At 37.5% G+C, this 26,195-nt stretch overlaps 1 protein-coding gene across 3 annotated transcripts in view; it reads right to left on the reverse strand.

Annotated features, from left to right (window-relative positions):
• Positions 1–4,546: 4,546 nt before the first annotated feature.
• The window catches only part of LOC115211941, a 63,523-nt gene continuing 41,874 nt past the window's right edge, over positions 4,547–26,195 (reverse strand). For all 3 annotated transcript variants that reach the window (XM_036502944.1, XM_036502946.1, XM_036502945.1), the window contains exons 4-9: positions 21,966–22,945; positions 19,172–19,588; positions 16,937–17,277; positions 14,534–15,574; positions 8,703–8,739; positions 4,547–6,102 (exon numbers count right to left, since the gene is read on the reverse strand). In XM_036502944.1, the coding sequence (XP_036358837.1) occupies positions 5,858–6,102; positions 8,703–8,739; positions 14,534–15,574; positions 16,937–17,277; positions 19,172–19,588; positions 21,966–22,945 (3,061 nt within the window). In that variant the 3' untranslated portion in view covers positions 4,547–5,857. The remainder of the gene's footprint in view (positions 6,103–8,702; positions 8,740–14,533; positions 15,575–16,936; positions 17,278–19,171; positions 19,589–21,965; positions 22,946–26,195) is intronic.

Here is a 26,195-nt window from a genome sequence, read left to right on the forward strand (position 1 = left end):
GACAATTATTCGGTAGCCATGATAAAACTCCGAGTTTCGGATATCAGGGTGGAAATCCACACCCCATCTCTTCAGTTATCCGGCCATCAGAAAAAATGCTATGAAAATGCATTTTCATAGCATTTTTTCCGATGGCCGGATAACTGAAGAGATGGCGGCGTGGATTTCCACCCTGGTATCCGAAACTCGGAGTTTTATCATGGCTACCGAATAATTGTCACATATTACATTTACAGATAAATTCCTTTATTTATATTCGTCTTTCACTTCAAGGACAGTAAAATAATAATAATAAAGCTGAAGTGAAGAACGAATCACTAGCTTAACTAGAGGGGCTGCTACTTTGGTTTGCGATCTACGTGTCAGGAAGCTACTTTTGTATGCGATGTTACACGTTCATATCTATGTGTATACGTAGGTATACGTCGGCATGAGTTCGAATTCCACCGCTGCCACCATGTTATGTATTCCTTTGGTTCGTTTTGGGATAATAACTCACTGAAGGCATTATTATGATTATGCGTGTTTATTTACTTGGCATGTTTACAAACTGTATATGTATAGCGGAGTGATACACGTTGTGCGTATCGGCCTTAGACACAGTTCATACTGTTTACTAGATGCACTTAACGAAATAGTACTAATAGTGGGGATGTATTCGTATACCTACGTATACACATAGATATGAACGTCTAACAGCGATTTACTCTTTATATTGCGATATACCAGAGAAGTTATACTTATCAACAACAAGGATAACACCAGTATCGGTTTCGAGAGAATGTCTAGTTAGAGAGTATGAAGCATAAGTTCGTTTTAAATTTGCTTCTTTCTAATTTCTTTTTAATAGTAAAATGTATAAAATTTTTTTTTTTTTTTTTTAGTTTTCTAACTGATATTCGTTTGATTTCCTCATAAAATTTTAGTAAACTTGTTTCAAATCTGCTTCATTTTAATTTTTTAAAATATATGTATAAAAATGTAAGAATGTTTTACTTAAAGCCATAATAAATAAATGAAACGTGTAGATCGCTTACTAAAGTGGAATTTGACTCTTGTAGATCACGTTAGCTACGTAGATCGCATACCAAAGAGCACCTTAGAGGGGGAAGTCCGCTATGGGTGGCATCACTTTTGGATCTGCTGTATTTTTTTTTGGGGGGGGGGTCAAGATAAAGGGACATCCCGGGCGGCACACACTCTAGCTACGCTAATAGAACGAATATATTGTGTGTGGGGAAAAAATCCCGAAATAAACACTTAAATTTTGTTTCTGCCCCGATGAGATGGCAATTATTTTTGTTCAAATAAAAAGTTTTGTACACTAATATAAATCTTTGAAATACATTGTATTACATTTTTCTTATGTTTATTTGTATCTATGTCTTCTTATATATACATATACATGATATAAGAATTTTTATGTAAACTTAGGCGCAGGAATAGCTTGCTTACGAACCACATGGTTCCGGGTTCAGTCCCACTGCGTGGCACCTTGGGCAAGTGTCTTCTACTAGCTTTGAGTGGATTTGGTAGACGGAAACTGAAAGAAGCCCGTCGTATATATGTATATTTGTGTTTTTGTCCCCCCGGCATCGCTTCTGGTGTGCTTACGTCGCCGTAACTTAGTGGTTCGGCAAAAGAGACCGGTAGAATAAGTACTAGGCTTACAAAAAATAAGTCCTGGGGTCAATTTGCTCGACTCAAAGTGGTGCTCCAGCATGGCCGCAGTCAAATGACTGAAACAAGTAAAAGAGAACACGAAATTTCTTTTTTTTTAGAACGTGGTATCTCGAAGCGCACAAAACTGTAAATAAAAGCGTGTAAATATTGGGTTAGAAAGACTTTGGATAGATGGAGCCCAAGGCTCCGTGGAACTTGAACCCACGTATCCCTCTTAATATAGCAGAAAATGATTTCAGAATAAATGGGGATTTGACTGCTGATTTTGGAATGTGAAGCTACCGAATGGTGCTGTGCAGTGTGTTAATAGCTAATATTTTAATGTTTCCTGCATCAAAATATTAACAATAATTATTCAGTGAAGACGGGAAACAATATTTTTCTAATATCATCGTTCTTCTATTAATTTCGTTGGAAGACAACGAAACGAATCGTATCCGTTGGTGTGAAAGCTTATATCATGCAAGCAGCACTAAAAGCTGATTAATTGGTATTAAAATTGTCCCCTTTACGTTCTGAATTCTAATTCCGCTGAGGTCTACTTTATCTTTCATCCTTCTGGGGTCGATAAAATAAATACCAGTAAAACACTGTGGTCGATATTATCGACTTAGCCTGTTGGCCTTGTGCCAAAATTTGAAACTAATATTAAAATTTCCGAGCTGTTTGATAGTTATCTCCCTTGTCAAGGGAGGCAACTACTTGGTTGTACTACTATTGTCGTACGTTGAAACCATGCTGTTGCTGAGACAGCTCAGATGGGCGAGCCACGTCTCACGTATAGACAAATACAGAATGCCGAAGGCCATATTCAACAGTGGGGATCAGTCAGAGCAAAAAAGACAGAGGAGCCCCAACTCGAAAGTGTTTCTAAGATCAGCAGAAACACCAGCTTACCCAGGCAGGGATAGACTCCATAGAGTGTGGGTGGAGGATTCGCAACACAGAGGGAGGGCCAGAACTACTGCAGCGGAAGAGAGAGACACCAAAAGAGAAAAAAATTAATGCAACTAAATGGTTGCATTAATATACGTGTCGAAGTTTTGTTCTACTCTAGTATGTGCTGCAAGTTAATCTGACATAACCCAGCTCACTTCGAGATATCTTTCATATAAAAATGTATCCAGCATTACAAACTAATGAACCATTCGTCATTTATAAATTGTGCACAATGAGTTTATGTATTCATTTATTTGTTTCAGTCACTGGACTATGGTCATGCTGGTGCGCCGCTTTGAGAGGTTTTAGCTAATCAAATAGATCAATTCTCAGCTAATTTCAACCCCATCGTCGAAGCTATTTCTTTCAACATACAACTAATTTCTTGGCCGTCACTCACCAGTGTGTATAATTAATCTGGTAACTTGAACGACGCTCTTGCTAATTGTTTTAGGCGTGTACGGAGTAATGGGCAGACACAGAAATGCTATCAGATCCCGCACGCTTAATCTAGCAGAACATCCAGAATGTGAAAGATGAGTGATAATTGCACCGGCATTTGTTTTCGCTGTGTAGACAGGAACAACCTCTCACAATGATATAACGCAGCATTGAGCCGAGGAATTGAACCCACAATCTAGTGATCGTGAACATCCTAATCACAAGGCTATATACCTTAATTTAAAACTTAAAATTTCACAATTTTAAAAAAATATTTTGTTACGGTACCGTTTGGCTGCGAAATTTAACGCCAGTTTTTCAGCCATGTGGTGCATGGGAGACAATCTGCAATATACAACCTAGAAATACAGGAATGTGAGCTGAAGAGTTGTCTCTCTTGTAATCACTTTGCGTGAGTAAAGCGGATTTAACTATCGTAAAATGAGTGGATGCTTAACATACTTAAATGTAACGAGCTGGGAAATTGTACATGTCTAGATGTTTGAAAGGGGACATGAACGATAGCGAGTTGTGAGAGATGAAATCTATAGTGTGCGGCCGGCCAGGTGAGGTACCCACAATTTGCAACTAGTCACTATATATAATGTACATTGCTAAAACACTTAATCATCAAATTACTATGCGTTGTCGATTAAGAACTCCATGATTAATCCATTTTGAGATGTTTTCACAGTTTAGCATCTAGTCCAACTTGGGATTCATTCATTGCCTAAGCCATGTGATAATGTCCAACTCACACCGGTAGATTATTCACTTATGAAATTCAAAATCTCAAAGGCATCCATGCATTACTCATCTTTCATTATTAGTTTCTCTCTTTCTGAACATCCTAGGATATGCATTTGCAAGCTCAAATACATTGAGCTTCATATTCTTTTGATAATCTCTTCTCGCATGATTCCATGATCTATCCCACTGTGTGGTACCTTGGACAAGTGTCTTCTACTGTAGTCTTGGTCCGACTAAAGCCTCCGCATAGATTTGGTAGTCAGAAACTGAAAAAAGTCTGTATGTATATATAACCATACAGGTAATTCTTGACTATTTTTTTCCTTCTCTCCGGACCTTTTGTCTTTTTGACAAAAAACCATGCTCCCTCTTTTTTCCATCTTCAACATTCATTGCATACATCTTTTTGATTTTCGTTGTTCTTTACCTGTGTGTATTCCTTTGAGTCTGTCCACTGCCACTACTGGACAACTGATGTTGGAATGTAGGTCTTTGTAACTTAGTTTGGCAAAAGAGACAGAATGAGTACCAGGATTTAAAAAATTTAAATACAAGGATCGATTCATCTGATTAAAATTCCTCAAGACTGTACCAGTATGGCCACAGCCTAATGACTGAAACAAGTCAATATAAATATATAGATGTATTAAAGACTATACTGAGTATCTCTTGCTTCTGCAACTACCAAACAAATATCACCAACATATTGAAATAATAACACAGTACGAAAGAGGACAGAGTGTGGAATTGTTATTTACTGCAAAAAATTATTACACAGTTATACAATTTAGGTGATAATTTTTAATGTAATGATTAATTTGAGGAAAGATAAACAAACATCTGTACCCCAGTCCCCAAACTGGGATTACTTTTAATAACAGTGTCACAAATGTATTTCTATAATCATTTTTTAGTGACATCATGTATCCTATACAGGGTTTTTACAATTGACATGCTATGATCTGTTAACATTATCAGATTTACACCACCTTTTGACAAGAGGTTTAAAATACTGCCAAAATAAAATTCTGAAAGAAAATTAACTTGAACTGACACAAATTAAGATATATAACATTTACTATAAAGGAAATAAACATTTTAATAAATTTCTAAATTATAAAATTATTTTGATTTCTTGGCACTTGGTTGAAATTATAAAATGAATAAATTTTATGTTAATCAGTAAAGGAAAACAAGCACATTATTATTACAGCTCATGAGAAAGGTTACAAAAAACAAACAAAAGCAGAAATATTACATTGCTGCTGATTTGTGAATAACAATTAGATTAGAATTTTACCTGTAAAAGTAACCAAAAAAAAAAAAAAAAAAGTAATTAGAAGACACACATCATTTATGATTCTCAAAAAGTAGTTTTTACTCTTAATCAGGGAAGCAAATGTAAATACAAGATTTCATTGTGTCTGATGAATGTGAACACTTTCAGTATCTGAAAAAGCGTATTTTAGATAAGGGAATCAACACTTTTCTACTTCAAAATTATTTTATAAGAAGAAAAGTAATAACGAAAAAAGATGAAACAACAGTATCACAAGTGATTTTTTTCATATACTTATAGCTTGACTTATTACAAAATTTAAGTTATGAGTTTCTTCCCAAGACACAATTTCAGCTTCAGAGACAAAAGGGAAATGACAATGTATGATAATTATACATTGAAGGGCACTGGTGATGAAAGTGAAGTGATATAAAAATAACTGGAAGTGGAAACCATTAAATGTCAGATTTTATAAGTGAAATTTTAACATAATTACTAAACCAACAATGAAATATAATAAACAGGAATCAGAAAAAATGTTGGAAGGGAGCAAGGATTTAAAAAAAAAATGGAAGATATCAATATATTATTAATTATACTTAGTAAATCATTTGAATCTCAATCTTTTGGTCAGCCAAGTTGTTTGTTACTATTTCCTTATCTTCTGCAGATATCTAGCAACAGACAATTCAAATTAAATCCTGAATTCCTACTTTCTAAAGGTCTTCATGTGCATACTTAGAAAACGTGTATAAGTCTTGACTTCTAGCTGCTTGTATTTTCGAAACTTAATAATAGTCCTGCAAGTTTCCATAAAAGGCTAAAAATCGCAAAAATATAAATGAAATTCTCCAAAATCACTGTGAGTGAGATTTCTTCATTGTCTGTTTGAGTTTGCACTGATACTGGTGCTGTATGAGATTTCTCTTTGTCTGGTAAATTTGGTGTGGAATAATTTGACAATGTCACTGTTGTTCGATGCCGGAGAAAGGGTTGATCGTCTTTTTGGGCTGGAAACACAAAAGAAAGAAATAACAGTTTGAGCAACTTGAATTTCATTGTTTAACCATAACTTTATGTTTATAACTATTTACACTACTTTAATCCTTAAGCATTTAAACTGGCCATATCTGGCTCAAACAGTCTACACATCTTATGTTGCAACTCACCAAATTGGGCCGTTCACACCTACCTTACCTCTAAAACTAAATAGCCACATCATTAAAATTTCAAAGCAACAAGATAATGCATGATCAATTCAAAACAATGTGATAAAATAAGCATTACACTTGACAGACTCACCTGAATGATAAAAGGTTAAAATCTGCCTATTCTTTGATCATCTTCAGGTGAACTGTTTCTATCATTAACACACTATTATCTCAGTTAAGGCGGTGAACTGGCAGAAACGTTAGCATGCCAGGCAAAATGTATAGCCGTATTTCGTCTGTATTTACGTTCTGAGGTCAACTTTGCCTTTCATCCTTTCGGGATCGATAAATTAAGTACCACTTACGTACTGGGTCAATCTAATCGACTGGCCTAGTGCCTAGAGTAGAAAAGATTACTATCTCAGTTGTTTAATGGTTTTATAGATACACAACTGGAGGAGTTTATTTTAATTTACTGAATGAATGTTGGGCAAGGACAAATGACCAAGACCTTTGGCAATATGCCATGCTTGAGAAGAAAACCTATCAAACTAAGTGAAATCATAGTCATGGTGGACACTAGTGCCATACAGCTGGCATCCATGCCAGTGGCATGTAAAAGCACCCATTACACTCTTGAAGTGGTTGACGTTAAGGACATCCAGCCATAGAAACCATGCCAAATCAGACTGGAGTCTAGTGTAGCCTTGGTCAAGCTGTCCAATCCATGGACAATGGATGTTAAATGATGATGATGATGAACAGAAGCAATACTTTACAATAATTTCTTACATTTATATTTTAATCACCATCATCATAAGTCAGGCATCATCTGCTCTCAACAAGTTGAACACCATGGCCACTATCTTGGTCTTCCTTAATTATATTTTAAGTCTGTCCTATTCTATATATTATTCAGTCTCATAATTGTTAAACTGTCACATTGCAGGATATCTAGAGTTGCCTAAACTAACTCCATTTGCAGCTGGCAGATGTTTTGTTGGGGCAAAAGTAGAATGTTGCTTGTGTATACAGGAAGAAATTTGAGATTCTATCAAAATCATACCATTTAAAAAAATACCACTCACCAAAATAGAGGTGTGTGTGTGACCATTGAATTGTAAAGTTGGTGCATCATATACATTACTTCTTGGCACTCATGTCACCTTTCTGAGCTCTGAGTTCAAATACTGCCAAAGTCATATTTGGCTTTCATCCTTTCAGGGTCAACAAAATACCAGTCATATACTGGGGTTGGTACTTTTCTCCTTGAATTGGTTGCATTGCACTGAGGAAATGGTCATGAGGGAACCATTCACAGCATTCCTTCTTCCAGAAATGGGAGAAGGGTTAAATGAGGGGTTAGCCACCTCTTAGCATAGATAAACTAATATGGTACTGAAACTGTCCAAGGACAAACTGATGTGTGGCAGAGCACAGAACAGAAATAAAGATTATTTTTAACAATTAATATCTACATTAGTTATATGCTCGGTGAAAAAAAATCATCATCATCATTTAACGTCTGCTGTCCATGCTAGCATGGGTTGGACGATTTGACTGAGGACTAGCAAACCAGATGGCTGCACCAGGCTTCAATCTGATCTGGTAGAGTTTCTATAGCTGGATGCCCTTTCTAATGCCAACCCCTCTGAGAATATAGTGGGTGCGTTTACGTGCCAGTCAGGCAACGGCCATGCTCAAATGATGTTTTTTACATGCCACCTGCACAGGAGCCAGTCCAGCAGCACTGGCAACGACCTCGTTTGAATGCTTTTTCATGTGCCAGTAAGGCAATGCTGGTAACGATCACACTCAACTGGTGCTTTTTACATGTTACCAGCACCGAAGCCAGTTAGCTGCTCTGGCAACTATCATGCTTGAATGGTGCTCTTAGCACTCCACTAGCATGGATGCCAGTTATCGAATTTGATTTCGAATGTGAATGAATGAATGAATAAATAAATAAATAAAAATGGGATGGTCGTGTCTGGAATGCTTTTGATCATAAATCTGCTCAATTGTGCTTGATATGGTAGTAAGTAATAAGAATGGTTTTCATATTTATGCACAAGGTCAGTCAGTTCCATCAATTTCAGTACTTGTTTGGTACAATAGAAGTGTGAGAAAAAGTAGGTATACAGTTGCTTAATAAGAGTGGAATGTTTTCATCTTTTATCCTAAAAAAGAAATGAAAAGAACATTCCACTCATATTAAGTAACTTTTACCTACCCCTGTATTTTATCACCCCTGAAAGGGTGACAGGCAAACTTGACTTTCATGAGATTTGAACTTGGGAAATAAAGAGTTGGAACAAATACTGCAAACCGTTTTTCCTAATGATCTAATGATTCTGTTAAACAAATTATCAATAATATATACAATAAGACAGATTCAAATAAGTCAGATGTTTGTTTCTAAAATATGGCTGAGAAAAGGATTATTGGATTTATCTTACCTGGTGCTCCTCCAAGGTGGAAATTTTGAATTGCAATCTGTAGAGAGAATTAAAATTCAACATTTGCAATTTAATAAATTTAATAAAATTCTATATATATATGTATGTATTACATAATGATTTTAGGACTATTTTACAGCATTGGAGAATTTTGAGATATTTTTTTACGAAGTTGCACTAATGTAAATGCAGTTGTAAATAATAATATATATTGGTCTTTGTGACTGAATTTAGTAGACAGAAAATGAAAAACTTGGTGGGTGGGTAAGTGAGAGAGAGAAAGTGAATGAGTCATTGTCATTTAACGTCTGTTGTCCTTGCTGGCATGGGATGGACAGTTTGACCAAAGCTGGAGAGCTGCACCAAACTCCTGTCTGATCTGGCATGGTTTTTATGTTGTATGCCCTTCTTAATGCCAACCACTTTACAGAGTGTGCTGGGCGATTTTTACATGGCATGGCCTAAGTGCTTTCATCTGGCATCAGCATGAGTGTGTACGCATACACATGTATACTCGTGTGTAGGAGTATCTCTCTTAGTCTTGATACATGACAGTTGTAAACAGGCACAGGAGTAGCTGTGCGGTAAGTAACTTGCTTACCAACCACATGGTTCTGGGTTCATTCCCACTGTGTGGCACCTTGGGCATGTGTCTTCAAATATAGCCTCGGGTCAACCAAAGCCTTGTGAGTAGATTTGGTAGATGGAAACTGAAAGAAGCTCGTCGTGTGTGTGTGTGTGTGTGTGTGTATATATATATATATATATATGTCTATATGTGTGTGTGTGTGTGTCTGTCCCCGCAACATCGCTTGACAACCGATGCTGGTGTGTTTACATCCCTGTAACTTAGTGGTTCGGCAATAAGAGACCGATAGAATAAGTACTAGGCTTCCAAAGAATAAGTCCTGGGGTTGATTTTCTTGACTAAAGGCAGTGCTCCTGCATTGTCACAGTCAAATGACTGAAACAAGTAAAAGAGTAAAAGAAATGTCATCATTATACAAGTGAAGTTTCCAATCTTCCATGAAAGCATATCTAGCTGTGTGAAAATATTACCTTACTTGGAAACAAGCGGAGATTGTAGACAGGAAGGGAATCTGGTTATGGAAAATTTGCTTCAACAAGCACGAGAAAGTGGACATTGAAGTCATGATGATTGTAGCTACATTTACATTTGAGCAACTCCATAAAGACTTGGTTTTGGGTGCAGTTCTACTATGTAGAAACTAAGTAGCTTGCTTACAAACCACATGGTTCCGGGTTCAGTCCCACTGCATAGTACCTTGGGCAAGTGTCTTCTACTATAGCCTTGGGCTGACCAAAGCCTTGTGAGTGGATTTGGTAGACAGGAACTGAAAGAAGCCCGTCGTGTGTATGCGTGCGTATATGTTTGTGTCTGTGTGTCCCCCCAACATTGCTCGACAACTGATGCTGGTGTGTTTACGTCCCCGTAACTTAGTGGTTTGGCAAAAGACTCCAATAGAATAAGTACTAGGCTTACAAAGTCCTGGGATCGATTTTCTCAACTAAAGGTGGTGCTCCAGCATAGCCGCAGTCAAATGACTGAAACAAGTAAAAGAGTATAATTCCAAGCTTACCAAAGCCTTGCAAGTGGATTGGATAGAGAGAAACTGAAAGAAGCCTGTCATATATGTTTGTGTGAGCAGGGCTAGATAGAGACCAGTAGAGGGCCTAAGTTCTTAAAAGATTTTGGTGCCCCCAAATATATGTAATTCAAAATATAAACAAAACTAACAGTAAAATAGAAAATAATATTTATTATTGTATACTTCCACATTATTTATATTTTAAGTTTTCTACATTTTCAATTGCACAGTCTCTAATCAGAATCTCAATCTTATGTAACACATCTACTTCTATACTTAGTAGGAATAAGGTACCTTGAATATTATTTTAGCAAGTTTAAAGTTATTTCTTTCATGCTGTTGTAAACCATTTACCATTTTATTTTGGTGGTGTCTCCTAAGCCCTAAGATTGTTTTGCTTAATGGTTAATCCAGTGCTGTGTTTGTGTGAGTTGGAGCATGTGAGTGTGTGCGTGTGTCTCCTTGTCTTAACATTACATGATCATTGTAAACGAACAGCATTTATTTTCAATATTCTGCAAAATCGTCTGACCATGGGTAAATATAATCTTGCTTGGAAGATGGTAAGAGGTGGTGCCAGGAAGGGAATCAAGCTGTTGAAAATCTGCCTTAATAAATTCCACCTGACCCATGAAAGCACGGAAAAGTAAATGTTATGATGAACACCGAAGATAAAGAAGTGGAACAAATAGTGTAATAATTCTGAGAATATGATTTGTAATACTTTTACTTGTTTCAGTCATTTGACTGGGGTCATGCTGGAGCACCACCTTTAGTTGAACAAATCGAACCCAGGACTCATTCTTTGTAAGCCCAGTACTTATTCTGTTGGTCTGTTTTGCGGAACTGCTAAGTTACAGGGACGTAAATACAGCAGTATTGGTTGTTAAGCGATGGTGGGAGGACACAGACACACAAACACACACATACATACATACACACATATATATGCATATGTGATGGGCTTCCTTCAGTTTTCGTTTACCAAATCCACTCACAAAGCTTTGGTTGGCCCAAGGCTATTGTAGAAGACACTTGCCCAAGATGCTATGCAGTGGGACTGAACCTAGAATCACGTGCCTATAAAAACCAGAACTTTTGGGAGGAATGGTCAATTATATATAAACCTCCTTTCAGTGCTTCTTGTATACTTAATTCATCAACCACAAAAGAATGAAAAGCAAAGTTGACTTTGGTGAGATTTGAACTCAAATGTAAACATGGAAAGACATGTTTATCATTGTAAAAATTCTGACATGACACTACTGTCACCCACAAAACGTCACAAAGTAAATATTACAAAACGCTTATTCAGCACTTACTTTTCAATCCCACTACACTAATAATAAGTGCCATAGAAATTCCTATTGTCACATTTACCTTCACACTGCTGAAAGCCTAGTCAATAACCCTAAACATGGAGCCCTTATTGGGTGCTGTTGGCCAGAGAAGACTGGGCTCAAAACTCATGATCAAAGTGGTGGTCTCTGCACCAGCACCAGTCTGAGCCATCAGCTGCTGGTATGCGGTGAGTTTCCAGAAAAGAAACATTATAAAATGCTTGTATAAAATAAAGTATTATTTGTTTACAAAATAAACATAAGATAAAAGAAAATTGTCAACTTTTATTATATTCATTACTAGCAGTATCGCCCGGCGTTGCTCGGGTTGTAAGGGAAATAACTATATAAGCATTTTTAGAGAGTTATAGCCAAAAAATAGCAAAAAAATGCATTAAAAATTGAAAGAAAATTAAGGTAAATATTTTTTTAAAAATCGTTGACACATCGTAGATATTTTTAGAGAGTTACTTCCCTTATATAAAAGCGAAAAAAATGCATTAAAATGGAAAAATATGATGGTAAATTTTTTAAAAATCGTAGACTCATCGTAGACGCGCGCTAATACCCAGAAGGGCTCGATATGAATCACGACTATAAGATACCCGCTTTTGGTTAAACTGCACCGCAAAATGTAGGAGTAGTTACGAATCTAAATCGTAGGAGACAGACACACAACTTCACTCTTATATAAAGATGCTTTTTTTTTTCAGTCATAGAGTTAGATTTATGAAGGTCTTCAGTAGAAAATCCTTCGAATTCTGACTCGCTGCTTGATATAATGAAATTCGTATCCATTTTTTGTCAGAATTACAAATTTTGAAAACACAATAGGAACAAATTTCGGAAAAAAATCTCCCATAATTCACGGAATTAAAATTACACTTCGATTTTTGTACAAAACTGTATTTGAAGTGTTTACGAAGTATAATACGTGTTTTCACGAATGTACAAAAGAGATTTACTCTGATATTCTCATTTAAATATGAATAGGTAAATTCGGGCGGTTTGGTAACGAAAGGGTTTATATAAGTGTCGTCTGTTTATACATAAACACTGTTTCATACTTTCAGTTTAGTCTTCCTCAAATCACTCTGTCGCTATTTACTCTCTTCCAAGAACATTTTCACTCACTTTTATCTGTTAGATACATGAGTAAAATGTATGGCAAGCTATCAGCATGATAGACAGAAACAAATATTACATCTAGTTTCACTTTATTCGTTGCACACTGTTTGCGTGTGCTGTAAACCAGACTAAGAAAAGCATTTGACATACACACCAGAATGTGAGTTTTCTGTAAATTTTGCTTAATTGGAGTTTAAATTTTAAAAACTGGACCTGGCAAAACCCGATGCATTCTACTCTTAAAAATGCTAGGTAAATTGTAATTGAAGAAATCCTATATTGTAGATTTCTATAACTGACAAAGGGAGGCAGATAAAATCTGCCTTTTATAATAAGAGATATATATTGTTTCTGGTATAAATTAATATTACTAAGAAATATACCAATCCCTGGTATAGTGGCAAAGAAAAAAAAACTGCTGGTACACCACTTCAGATAGTTTGAGAAGCACTGCTGTAGACTTCTGTGAACTAATGAAAGCTTTGATATTAATCTACATTACTTTGTACCAAAATACCTGTTTTTATATTTGTTGAAGCTGGTACCTAGAGACCAAGTAATGGGTTTTGATGAATATTGAATTGTAGAGTAGAGCTAAGCTCTCAGAGTACCAACACTGTGATTCAATTTCATCCCTCACAGTAACCATTTTATGTAAGTCATGTACGTATGTGTGTGTGTGTGTGTGTGTCTTTCTGTTTGTGTTTGTTCCCTACCAGTTTGCCAACTGATGGTTTGTTTATGTCTCTGTAACTTAGTGATTCAGCAAAGGAGTCTAATAAAGTATCAGACCTAAGAAATAAATGCTGGAGTCAATTTGCTCAACTAAACCCTTCAAGGTGGTGCCCCAGTCTAGTGACTAAAACAAGTAAATGGTAATGCCTTAAATGTGTTATAGGAATCACGATATATATATATATATATATATATATATATATATTCTTTTACTCTTTTACTTGTTTGTCATTTTGATTGCGGCCATGCTGGAGCACCGCCTTTAGTTGAGCATATCGACCCCGGGACTTATTCTTTGTAAGCCCAGTACTTATTCTATCGGTCTCTTTTGCCGAACCGCTAAGTTACGGGGACATAAACACACCAGCATCGGTTGTCAAGCAATGCTAGGGGGACAGACACACAAACACACACACACACACATATACGACAGGCTTCTTTCAGTTTCTGCCCACCAAATCCACTCGCAAGGCATTGGTCGGCCCGGGGCTATAGCAGAAGACACTTGCCCAAGGTGCCATGCAGTGGGACTGAACCCGGAACCATGTGGTTGGTTAGCAAGCTACTTACCACACAGCTACTCCTGCGCATATATATATATATTATATATATATAAAGCTGAAGTTGTCTGTGTGTGTGTGGCAGGTTTGGTAGCCTTCAACTAACACTATCTCCTCCGAGAACCTGCAGCGCTAGTTGACCAAAATTGAGAGTATGATAGAATGTTAAGACCAAAAATTATTTACATCAAAAAGGTGCTTTTTTCTATGAAAATCCCTATTTTTTACGATTTTTTTACTGTTGTGTCACCATTTATCGGTGTATTTCAACCAGAAAAATGTTCATTTAAAGAGAATAAGCTACATAATGCAAAATTTTTACTTTTCAAAAATTCCAATTCTAAAGGGTCGAAAAGAAAACAAACCCAAGCAATGCTGGGCTATACTGCTAGTATATATATATATATATATATAAATAGGTTAGAAAAGAACAAGGCGAAATCAAAAGGTATAAGTACCTCATCTTCTTCAATTGTTTTTTCAATAGAAGCTACTTGTTGGAGCAGTTTCTCTGTAAGGTCCTCTTGTTTCTTTGGCTCTTCTCTTACAATAATCTCTTCCTCTTTTACTTTTTCTTCTAGATTTCTTTTCATTCTCAAAGGAACCTTTGGTTTTACTTCTTTCCCTCGTAGTTCTGATAGTCTTTCAACTAAACTGTCTTTGCTGTCATCCACAAAAGAAGGACAGGCATTTACCAGTCCAACAGTCTCTGCTCCTATTATCTCTTCTGCCTGTCTCACATTGTCAACATTTTCTTCAGATTCATCAGACTCAGGACCATTCCGGTTCTGAGTCAGAGCGCTTTTAAAGAAATCATCAATTTCTTCTTCTTTTTCTGAAATAGGCGTCAGTCTGACACCATGTTTATCAAAATTAAGATGATAGTCCGAGTGATTGCCAACATTGTTGTCATAGTCTTCATCACTGTCATCATCACTCTCATTAACACCATCAAGCTCATTTAAATTTATGTCAATTTTGGGAAGTGTTCGCTTTTTGATGGTTGGTCTGATTTTTACCGGCGACATGCCTAGATTATAATTGTCATTTTCATTTCCATTGACAGGTCCATTGTCAAGTATTGCTACATTTGACTGCCTGTCATTGACTTCACTAAAAAAATCAACAAAGGCACCATTTATATTTCTTTCATAATTATGACTCTCTAACACATCTCCATATGTTACATCTCTCTCATCACGAACAGTGTTTTCAGTACCATTTTGCGTTAAATGTTTTGGTACTTCAGGCAAGCATTGGTCCAGTTGTTGAATAGCATCATTATCCAACTGCTGATCCATCAGCTTCAAGTGGTCCTCATTCAAATTCTGTAATTTCATCTTTGCCATTCGTTGAATCATATGAATCATTGACCGATCTTTGCGCATGCTTTGCAGGTGTTTCTTGCGAGAGAGATGCTCTACATACTCCTGTTCAGCATTCTCACGAGATGCTCTTTGCTTGCGGAACTCCTCTCTCAAAACATGAGATGGAACAACCTATAGAGAAAAAGAAGAGAAAGAAGAACATAAACACAAATAATAAAAAAATGTATTTGATTCTGTATTATCTATGTTTAATATATGAATAATCACTATAGGCACAGACGTGGCTGTATTCAATACCCTTGCATAGCATGAGGGACAAGTGGTTTGTAAGAAGTTTGGCATTGAAATTCAGTCAGAAGATTGCAGCCAGGTTCTGGTACCACTTTCATGGGTTTTTATTTAACTGTATCAGAAACATCAATACTTGTTTTAATTTGGTATTTGTTTTATCAATATCTATTTGTTGAACCAGTAAGTTACAGTTTTGAAATAATTGAAAATAGTTGAATGTTGGTAACTTAAACACACAAACACACACTCTCTCTCTCCCTCCCTTGATTAGCTTCCCCAGTTTCCACCTACCTAGATGCACTTACAAGACATTGGAGAAAATATAGTTAAAGTGGTAAAATATATAATGAGAAAAGCCCTAAGTTTGGTGCACTGAGCAAAAATATCTTACGCTATTTACTCCATCTGAGTTGTACAGATGTCACACTTGTCACTTTTGTCGTTGAAAATCTATAACCAATGATATCAGTCTTCAGAAAATATATGATAAATAAATCATTGCCATTAATGTCCATTTCCCATGCTGGCTTGGGTTCGACAGTTTGACAGGAACCCATGAGTTATAAAGCTATGTCAAGATTCAATGTTAACTTTGGCCTGGTTTCTATGGCTGGATGTCCTTCCTAACACCATTTTACAGAGTGTACTTTTTTTGGTGGTGGTGGGAGGCACCAGCATTAGCTTGCAAAATAGAAAAGAACAAGGAAAGGAAGAGGGAAGTCATTATTTCCACTTAATCACACCAACCAAATAAACAGAGGTGCAGGAGTGGCTGTATGGTAAGTAGCTTGTTTACCAACCACATGGTTCCGGGTTCAGTCCCACTGCGTGGCACCTTGGGCAAGTGTCTTCTACTATAGCCTCAGGCTGACCAAAGCCTTGTGAGTGGATTTGGTAGACGGAAACTGAAAGAAGCCCGTCGTGTATATGTATGTGTGTGTGTGTATATATATATATATATATATATATATATATATATATATATATATATGTGTGTGTGTGTGTGTGTGTGTATGTGTGTGTTTGTACCCCCCCCCAACATCGCTTGACAACTGATGCTGGTGTTTATGTCCCCGTAACTTATTGTTTCGGTAAAAGGGACTGATAGAATAAGTACTAGGCTTACAAAAGAATAAGTCCTAGGGTCAATTTGCTTGACTAAAGGCGGTGCTCCAGCATGGCCACAGTCAAATGACTGAAACAAGTAAAAAGAGAAAATAAAGAGAGGAGGGAAAATGTTACCTCAAAGGAGACTAATGCCTCAAAGGAGCGCACAGCACTGGACTGCCGGGCGGCTATGGAAATGATATTCCCAGAAGCTTTTGGAACAATGGTCCCAGTCCATTTGTCTTTTTCACCTTTCTCTAAGTAAATCCAGTTTTGGTCTTCGATTGTAGCAACAGATTCAGCGTTTGGTACGACCATGGCTATCTTTATATTCTGACCTTCTGCTATTTGATTTACAGCTGGTGAAAGGATATTGTATGTATCCTTACAGGCTGAATATTTCTGTGGATATGGTAAGCATTCAGTCATTGGCCAAAAAGTTTCAAGAACTGAACAGAATACTTTTGGGTAGCCACCTGTGGAAAGTAGAAAATGTTAAGGGTGGAAAGTGTAAAAATTAGTCAGTAGCAGAAAATGCAAAAAATAGTCCAGCAGTAAAAATGTACAAAGTAAAATAATAAAAATGGTCCAGCAGAGAATTAGTTGAGATGAAAAAAGTAAAAAAAAAATAGTCATGAGTGGAAAAAGGAAAAAAATTAGTCAAGAGTGGAAAACATGAAGATTAGTTAAGAGAAAAAGGCTTTCAAAGCTTGCTGTCGAAATATTACCAAACTTTTCAGCATACATGTCAATGTATATAATATATACATTGACAAGGCGCAAGAGTAGCTGTGTGGTAAGTAGCTTGCTAACCAACCACATGATTCCGGGTTCAGTCCCACTGCGTGGCATCTTGGGCAAGTGTCTTCTGCTATAGCTTTGGGCCGACCAAAGCCTTGTGAGTGGATTTGGTAGACGGAAACTGAAAGAAGCCCGTCGTATATATGTATATATATGTATGCGTGTGTGTGTTTGTGTGTCTGTGATGGTCCCCCTAGCATTGCTTGACAACCGATGCTGGTGTGTTTATGTCCCCGTTACTTAGCGGTTCGGCAAAAGAGACCGATAGCATAAGTACTGGGCTTACAAAAGAATAAGTCCCGGGGTCGAGTTGCTCGATTAAAGGCGGTGCTCCAGCATGGCCGCAGTCAAATCACTGAAACAAGTAAAAGAGTAAAAAGAGTATATATATATATATAATGTAAGCATTCAAATATTGTCACTTTCTTTTCTAATATTGTTGCATTTCACATGGAATTTTGGGTCCTCCAAAGTTGTCTCAGCATTTTTTTGGCAGCTTATAGGGGAGGGGTCTAGTTGATTACATCGTCCCCAGTGTTTCACTGGTATTTAATTTATCGACCTCGAAAGGCTGAAAGGCATTGTCGATCTCAGCAGCGACCATATATAATCATTTCTGCTAAAAGTACAAGGCCTGAAATTTGAGGGTGGGAAGGGGACTAGTTGATTAAATCTACCCCAGTGTTTCACTGGTACTTATTTTTATCAACCTTGAAATGATGAAATGCAAAGTTGATCTCAGTGGGAATTTGAACTCAGAATGGGAAGATGGACGAAATGTTGCTAAGCATTTTGCCCAGCTTGCTAATGAATCTGCCAGCTTGTCCCCTTATTAATAATAATAATGATAATAATAATAATAATGGTTTCAAATTTTGACACAGTCAACAGCTTTGGGGGATGGGGTAAGTCGATTACATCGACCCCAATGTTTAACTGGTACCTATTTTATCAACCTCGGATGGATTAAAAGCTATGTCGACCTTGGCAGAATTTGAACTCAGATCGTTAGGACAGATGAAATGCTGCTAAGCATTTGGCCCGGCATGCTAATGATTCTGTCAGTTCACCACCTTTATAATAATAATAATAATAATAATCCTTCCTACAAAAGGCACAAGGCTAGAAATTTTGGGGTAAGGAGGATGGGTTGATTACATCCATTCCCAGTATTTTACTGGTATCTAATTTATCAACTCCGAAAGGATGAAAGGCAAAGTCGACCTCAGTGGAATCTGAACTCAGAACGTAGCAACGGGCGAAATACCTATTTCTTTACTACCCACAAGGGGCTAAACACAGAGAGGACAAACAAGGACAAACAAAGGGGTTAAGTCGATTATATCGACCCCAGTGCGTAACTGGTACTTATTTAATCGACCCCGAAAGGATGAAAGGCAAAGTCGACCTCGGCGGAATTTGAACTCAGAACGTCTTTAAGGCGGACGAAATGCTGCTAAGCATTTTGCCCGGAGTGCTAACGATTCTGCCAGCTCACTGCCTTTATATTGATGATAATAATAATAATAATAATAATAATAATAATAATAATAATAATTTCCTACATACCGTCCTCTGAGTTAAGTTTGGCGAATAGATCAAAGCGGTAAAATCCAGGTGACGGACATCTTATGGCGAAGCTTACGATATCTCCATTTCGATAATAGTATGTATAATCAGAAACGTCAGTGAAAGTGTTTTCTGATTGGTGAATAAGCTTACAGAAGTAATCAATATTGGCTGGGATTTTAATTTGAAAAGAACACTGGCCTGTAGTGGAGATTCTTTGATATCCAGGGCCATCTTCGATAAAGTGGAGACCTAACGAGCGGAACTTCCCCATTGATCCAACTTTGTCGTTTGTCACCGATGGGTAGGGGTATACAACACCCAGGTCCTCGTTGCATCTCAACATGTAATTGCAAATATTGGAGAATTCGTTGTCATTTGGGTCGTTCTTGGCATACATTTGCAGTGCATACTGACCTGAAATGATGAATATAGAATAGGTGACAACATACAACAATATCAAAAACAGTGATTCATTAATAAACAGTAACGTCAACCAGAACAACAACGTCAGTAATGAAGCTGAGGAAGGAGCCGCTATATGGTTGCTTGACATGCTGGAAATAAGGGCCAAATCTTCCTCAGTTACTTTATTACTATCTGTTTCATTATTACCCAGAAGGGGCTAAACATAGAGGGGACAAACAAGGACAGACAAACGGATTAAGTCGATTATATCGACCCCAGTGTGTAACTGGTACTTATTTAATCGACCCCGAAAGGATGAAAGGCAAAGTCGACTTCTGTGGAATTTGAACTCAGAACGTAGCGGCAGACGAAATACCGCTAAGCATTTCGCCCGGCGTGCTAACGTTTCTGCCAGCTCGCCGCCTTTATTACTATCATTAAGGAAAATATTAGATTAGCGATCCCCAACCTTTTGTGCACCATGGATCTATTTCATGCAAGACAATTTTTGCACAGACGAAGGACAATGCATAAATCAAAACACAAAGTGTAATAATATGTAATTTAAGTATTGGTTTAAATTTTGGTCCAAGGCCGGCAATTTTGGGGGAAGAGATACGTTGATTATATCGATTCCAGTGCTCAACTGGTACTTATTTTATTGACCCCACAAAAGATGAAAGACAAAGTCGACTTCGACAGAAATTGAACTCAGAACGTAAAGATAAAAAAAGTAAGATATTTCTACGCATTTTACCAGCTCACAACAACGTTCAACCGGTACAACTTGAACACTTTGTTCAGAACCGGCAAACGTGGCGCTTCCTCTGAGACGAAGAAGCTGCACACTTTGAACTAATCCGACGTGAGAAACTTGAGGAAAAGAGACGTCAACGTCGTCTCAGACTCACCAACAACATAATGGCCAACTTCCCTTGTCATCTGTGTTCAAAGACAAGCCATTCCAAGATCGGGCAGTTTTCACATCTATCAACCCACAAACTGTAGGATACGACTCCTAGAGGACAACAAGTCGTCTTCAACATTGACGGACAGCTTTAAGCTAAGCTAATGATTACATATGTGATACATATATATTACATATATATAGGCGCCGGCGTGGTTGTGTGGTATGAAGGTTGCTTCCCAACGACATGGTTTTGGGTTCAGTCCCATTGTGCGGTACCTTGGGCAAGTGTCTTCTACTATAGCCTCGGGCCGACCAAAGAGTGGATTTGGTAGACGGAAACTGAAAGAAGCCTGTCGTATATATATATATATATATATATATATATATATATATATATATATATATATATATGAGTATGTGTGTTTGTCCCCCCCCCCAACATCGCTTGACAACCGATGCTGGTGTGTTTATGTCCCCCGTAACTTAGCAGTTCGGCAAAAGAGACCGATAGAATAAGTACTAGGCTTACAAAGAATAAGTCCTGGGGTCGATTTGCTCGACTAAAAGGCGGTGCTCCAGCATGGCCACAGTCACATGACTGAAACAAATAAAAGAGTATGAAGAACCCAGTGATTTAACATTGATAAAAGTACATATAAACTTCAATTCCAATTCGGTAGATTCCGCAAGCAATTTAGCTTCCAATTTCTAACGTGTGCACGAAGCGAATTTCGTTGTCCAAATATGTGGGTATGTTTAAATGTCAAACAGCGTTCTTTAACACTAATACAAGTAGGGAATATAGCGGATATATAAGAATAAACATTGATTTATCTGCTGTATTATCCGCCGAAAATAGAATTAATTATTTAATCTTTTGTAATCAGAGGTATCCATCAGCAAACAGGTGACTTCCGGAATAGTGGTGATGGGGCAATAAGATGGCTGTCGTAACATTTTATATCTTTTCCAATCGAGATAACCGCAGCTGGAAATGGAAACGACTCCCAAGTTGAAATATTTGTTCGCTTTGTATGTGTATTTTTTTAATGATAGCACAAACCATAAAGAGAAGACAGTTCGGTAGTGAGTGAAAGACAGAAATGCCGCGAGGAATATTTAGTTTACTAAAAGAGGGGACAGATATTTATATATGATAACTGTATGATATGGAGATTAGTAACTTTCTAAACAAATATACTTTAGTATAGGTAATATATATATATATATATAAGGCCCCACTCCCACACCCTTCTGTCATATTTCTGTTAGCATACAACGCCTTTGTTTCAATTAATTTTGAAAAGAATGAATTTAGTAAAATTAAACTAGTGTTTGGAACAAATTAACCAGGTTTGCTTGAAAGTAATTTAGCTCACTTAAAAAAAAATTGTATAGGACTACGTGCAGTCTCAGACAGATAGGGAAAATAACTAGCAAAACGCATATAAACAGATATAAGATAAAGTGATTTACCTTTTTTAGGGAGTCTTACAAGCACCGTAGCAACTCCATTAACTATTTCACAGAGAATATGATCAGCAATCTCCTCTTCGTCTTCAGATACTAGTCGATGTAAAAGATCCACGTTTTTCTCCAAAGCAAACTTTAGCTCGACTTCTCCATCGTACACATCAATTTTACCTCTCAAATGAGTTATGGGTGTAATGCCATAATTGAACAAATGCATTCCAGGACCCCACTCAGCTTTGGGGTTCGGCGGCAGAGGAGAACAATCCGACAGAGGAGAGTTGCAATAGAGCACGTATGAACACAGCCATTCCAATTTGCTCCTAGAATCTCGTCCAAAGATTTCAGCTTTGAACTTTCCAATAATAGGAAATCTTACTTCGATACACAATTTTTTATTTTCAATGTCTCTTTCGAGTAACATGTATTTTGCAAGTTCTTTTTTGTCGTCGGGGTTGCCAATTTTGTTTGATCTGTAGAGTTCAAAAGAGAATGACAAGTCAGTACGTGTAACACCAAGTTCAATGTTAACAAGACCATCTACTGATTGAAGACTGCACCAAACGTGGCTTTTGACAGTGAGACCGAACTCAAAGAAATGAGGCTTTAGATAAAGAGCTTTCTGAAATTCATTTTTCGTTAAAGGTCGTGCTAGTAGCTGCCAAATTTCTTCGTCCGGAAAGTGACTATATATAAATTTTTCTGGATCAGTCAAGAAATAAAACTCATCAAACTCATAAATATTTTGAACAATGGAGTCGTCTATATCGCTGCTGTTGGCTTGCTGACATTCAACCAATTGCCATTCTTCAGCTTCCACTCCAGATATCTTGCGCGATGCCCAATGAACATCTATCAGGTACCATGTGTCTTTTATAAGGACTGCATTCCAGATGTTTCTCGTGCTTGGGGTAAGAGGGTCACCAACATTAAATCCAACTCCTTTTGAATGGCCTTGTATTGAAACTGAGGATATATCAGCAAGCCTGAAATTAAATGCTAAAAGTGAGATTGAATCAACCACACATACACATTCACACTGAAAAGTACGTATAAAAATAAAATACAAAAATATAAATGTAGGAATACTTAAATTGATAATAATTTCCTCAGATACGATCGTTGCGTATGAAATGATGTCACATACAAAAGAAAAAAAGCAAGAAAGGAAAAAACCCCAGTTCTATTCCGTATCTGCAATATCACTTCTTTCATCTACATCTAAATTACTATATTTTTTTTATCTGTTAGATTTGAAGGAAGGGACAGTGCCTCCGACCGTCGCAGGCGCTCTGAGATTGTTACTCGGTGAGATTGTTTTTGTTAACGTTCCGTTTAAACCGTTTCAAGTCGACACGTGTAGGTAAAGAATTTCAGTGTTGACATTCTGGGAAGAAAAGACTGGGACGTGTAGTGAATGATATTAAGAGGAGAAATAAGTTAGTTTGGAGTGCCTGAGTAAGGGTGGCACGAAAGCAACCAGATCCGAGGAGTAAAAGCCATTGTTGCAGCGGTAATAAAGGCAAAGAAAGATAATAACCACATCAGTGAGTGACTTTAGGATACTCTGCCGTGTTAGATGACTAGATGCCTATTCTTGACAGTCAGGAAAACAATGTAGAACACGAACTATTATAAGAAACATATTCCTATAAGAAATGCACTAAAACACCAATAACAGATGTTAATTTAAGCTACATCTCATCTAAACCTAACTTTATTTACTCAACAATCTGGTGTGTATCTGTTGTAGAGGTACTGACCAGTTTCCAGGAAAACAAGTCTGTGAGTAGGCTTCGACTCACAACTGGATAAATTCGATTTTACTTGTATTCATTAATGCTGTTAGGCCAGGTATGACCGTTTTGTCATTTATGTACAGTCAAAATCTTTGAGAGAATTAAGAGTAATTAAGTAGATAGATTATACGACAGTCAGTTAGAGCTGACGGTTCTATAGTTTCATGCTATATCGCTTGGTTACTTATCGCCTGGGCTGTTCTATACTCACGGTCAAGGCTTTTAACACACTCCTGCTTAATGTGCTTAGTTGTGAATTGGACAGGATCGAAGAGGCCGATAAAAAGAAAAAAAGCAGATAAATATTAAACACAATATAACATATCATTACCGATGTCATATAACGTCGTGGCATTCCGTCGGTTACGACGACGAGGGTTCCAGTTGATCCGATCAACGGAACAGCCTGTTCGTGAAATTAACGTGCAAGTGGCTGAGCACTCCACAGACACGTGTACCCTTAACGTAATTCTCGGGGAGATTCAGCGTGGCACTAAGTGTGATAAGGCTGGCCCTTTGAAATACAGGTACAACAGAAACAGGAAGAAAGAGTGAGAGAAAGTCGTGGTGAAAGGATACAGCAGGGTTCCCCCCCCCCCCTGCCGGAGCCTCGTGGAGTTTCATGTGTTTACGTTCAATAAACACTCACAATGCCCGGTCTGGGAATCGAAACTGCGATCCTACGACCGCGAGTTCGCTGCCCTAACCATTGGGCCATTACGCCTCCACGTCATATAACATATGTGCTTTGTTTTCGTACTTATTAGTTGCTGGATTGCATCAGGAAGAAAGCCTTTTGAAAACGCCAAATGTTAACACTGAATACATCAAACCAGGCGAGACAACTTGCCCCGTAGGTGAACGAGAGCGATGGCTATCGATACCCTGTGTTTTTCAACACCTCGAAACGAATTTGAACCGCTTGGTCTGATATATATATATATATTTGAATTATAAGCAGCTCTAATAATGTGAACATTATTGATGTTACGTACTGTATGTCTTAAAGGCACTTTCCTCCTGATACAATCCTGCAGCTAATAAACGCATAAACAAAACGCATACATTAAATATGTGACGTCACGATTATGCTTTTGGAGCTGCTTCAAAACATAACTTAGAAAGAAATGATTTTTTTTCTCAGCTATGGTTTTGTTCACATTCTTTGCTTAATCCAAACGAATCTTTGATAACAACAAACAAGCCGAAACTTCGAGGTCACTGCTAACCTTTTCATTATAATAATTGATATGTATTCTGCTAAGAAGTATTGAGTGAGCTCTTAGTTTAAATGTGAAGTTTTTATATGTAAGTTGATATAAAAACACCCACCGTATAAGTTGTACTGTTTTGTATACGATTTTAACTGAAAAATTGTGGTGTAACCTATACCCAACTAAATACGAAGTGTGTGTGTGTATACGAAGGTCGCTGAAAAATTCATAGGCTGACGATAAGAGAGTCATGCTAGAGCTGGGAAATCTTTGACGAGTCAATTTCAAATCTTGATAACAGCATTGCTTTTTTCCAGGTAAACTGAGTTCTGATTGTTCAAAGAAAACTTCAAATGTAACTAGTAGCGATTTCTCTTGAAATTGGACAAAATTTGGCATTGTGGTGTTATCAAGTACCTACAGAAAAAGGCTTTGGCCCCAAGGAAATTCATGTTGATATGGTTGTTACATTATAGGATGATGCTCCAGGTTTATCAATAGGCGTAGGAGTGGCTGTGTGGTAAGTATCTTGCTTACCAGCCACATGGTTCCGGGTTCAGTCCCACTGCGTGGCACCTTGGGCAAGTGTTTTCTACTATAGCCTCGGGCCGACCAAATCTTTGTGAGTGGATTTGGTAGACGGAAACTGAAAGACGCCCGTCGTATATATGTATATATATATATATATATATATATATACGTGTGTGTGTATATGTTTGTGTCTGTCTGTGTTTGTCCCACCAATATCGCTTGACAACCGATGCTGGTGTGTTTATGTCCCTGTAACTTAGCGGTTCGGCAAAAAGACACCGATAGAATAAGTACTAGGCTTACAAAAGAATAAGTCATGGGGGCGATTTCCTCGACTAAATGCGGTACTCTAGCATGGCCACAGTCAAATGACTGAAACGAGTAAAAGGGTAATAGTGCAGAAATGGACAGCTGAATTTTGGAAGCGAAGGGAAAGGCTTGAAGATGATCCAATGTCTGGACGTCCTGCAACTGCTATCACCGAGGAAAGCATTGATCGTGTTCATCACCTCGATGATAGGCGATTGACAATAAATCAAATGGCTAATGCTATTAACATATCCTGTAAGAGAATATTCTCCACTATGAACTTAGCACGACAAGCATTTCTGCTGGTGTGTGCCAAGTCTTCTGACACCTGATCAAAAGCGCAACCATGCTGATCACATGACGGGGAAATCTGACCTTGTTCG

This window comes from Octopus sinensis, linkage group LG5, assembly GCF_006345805.1.
Source record: "Octopus sinensis linkage group LG5, ASM634580v1, whole genome shotgun sequence".
NCBI classification, from domain to species: Eukaryota; Metazoa; Mollusca; class Cephalopoda; order Octopoda; family Octopodidae; genus Octopus; species Octopus sinensis.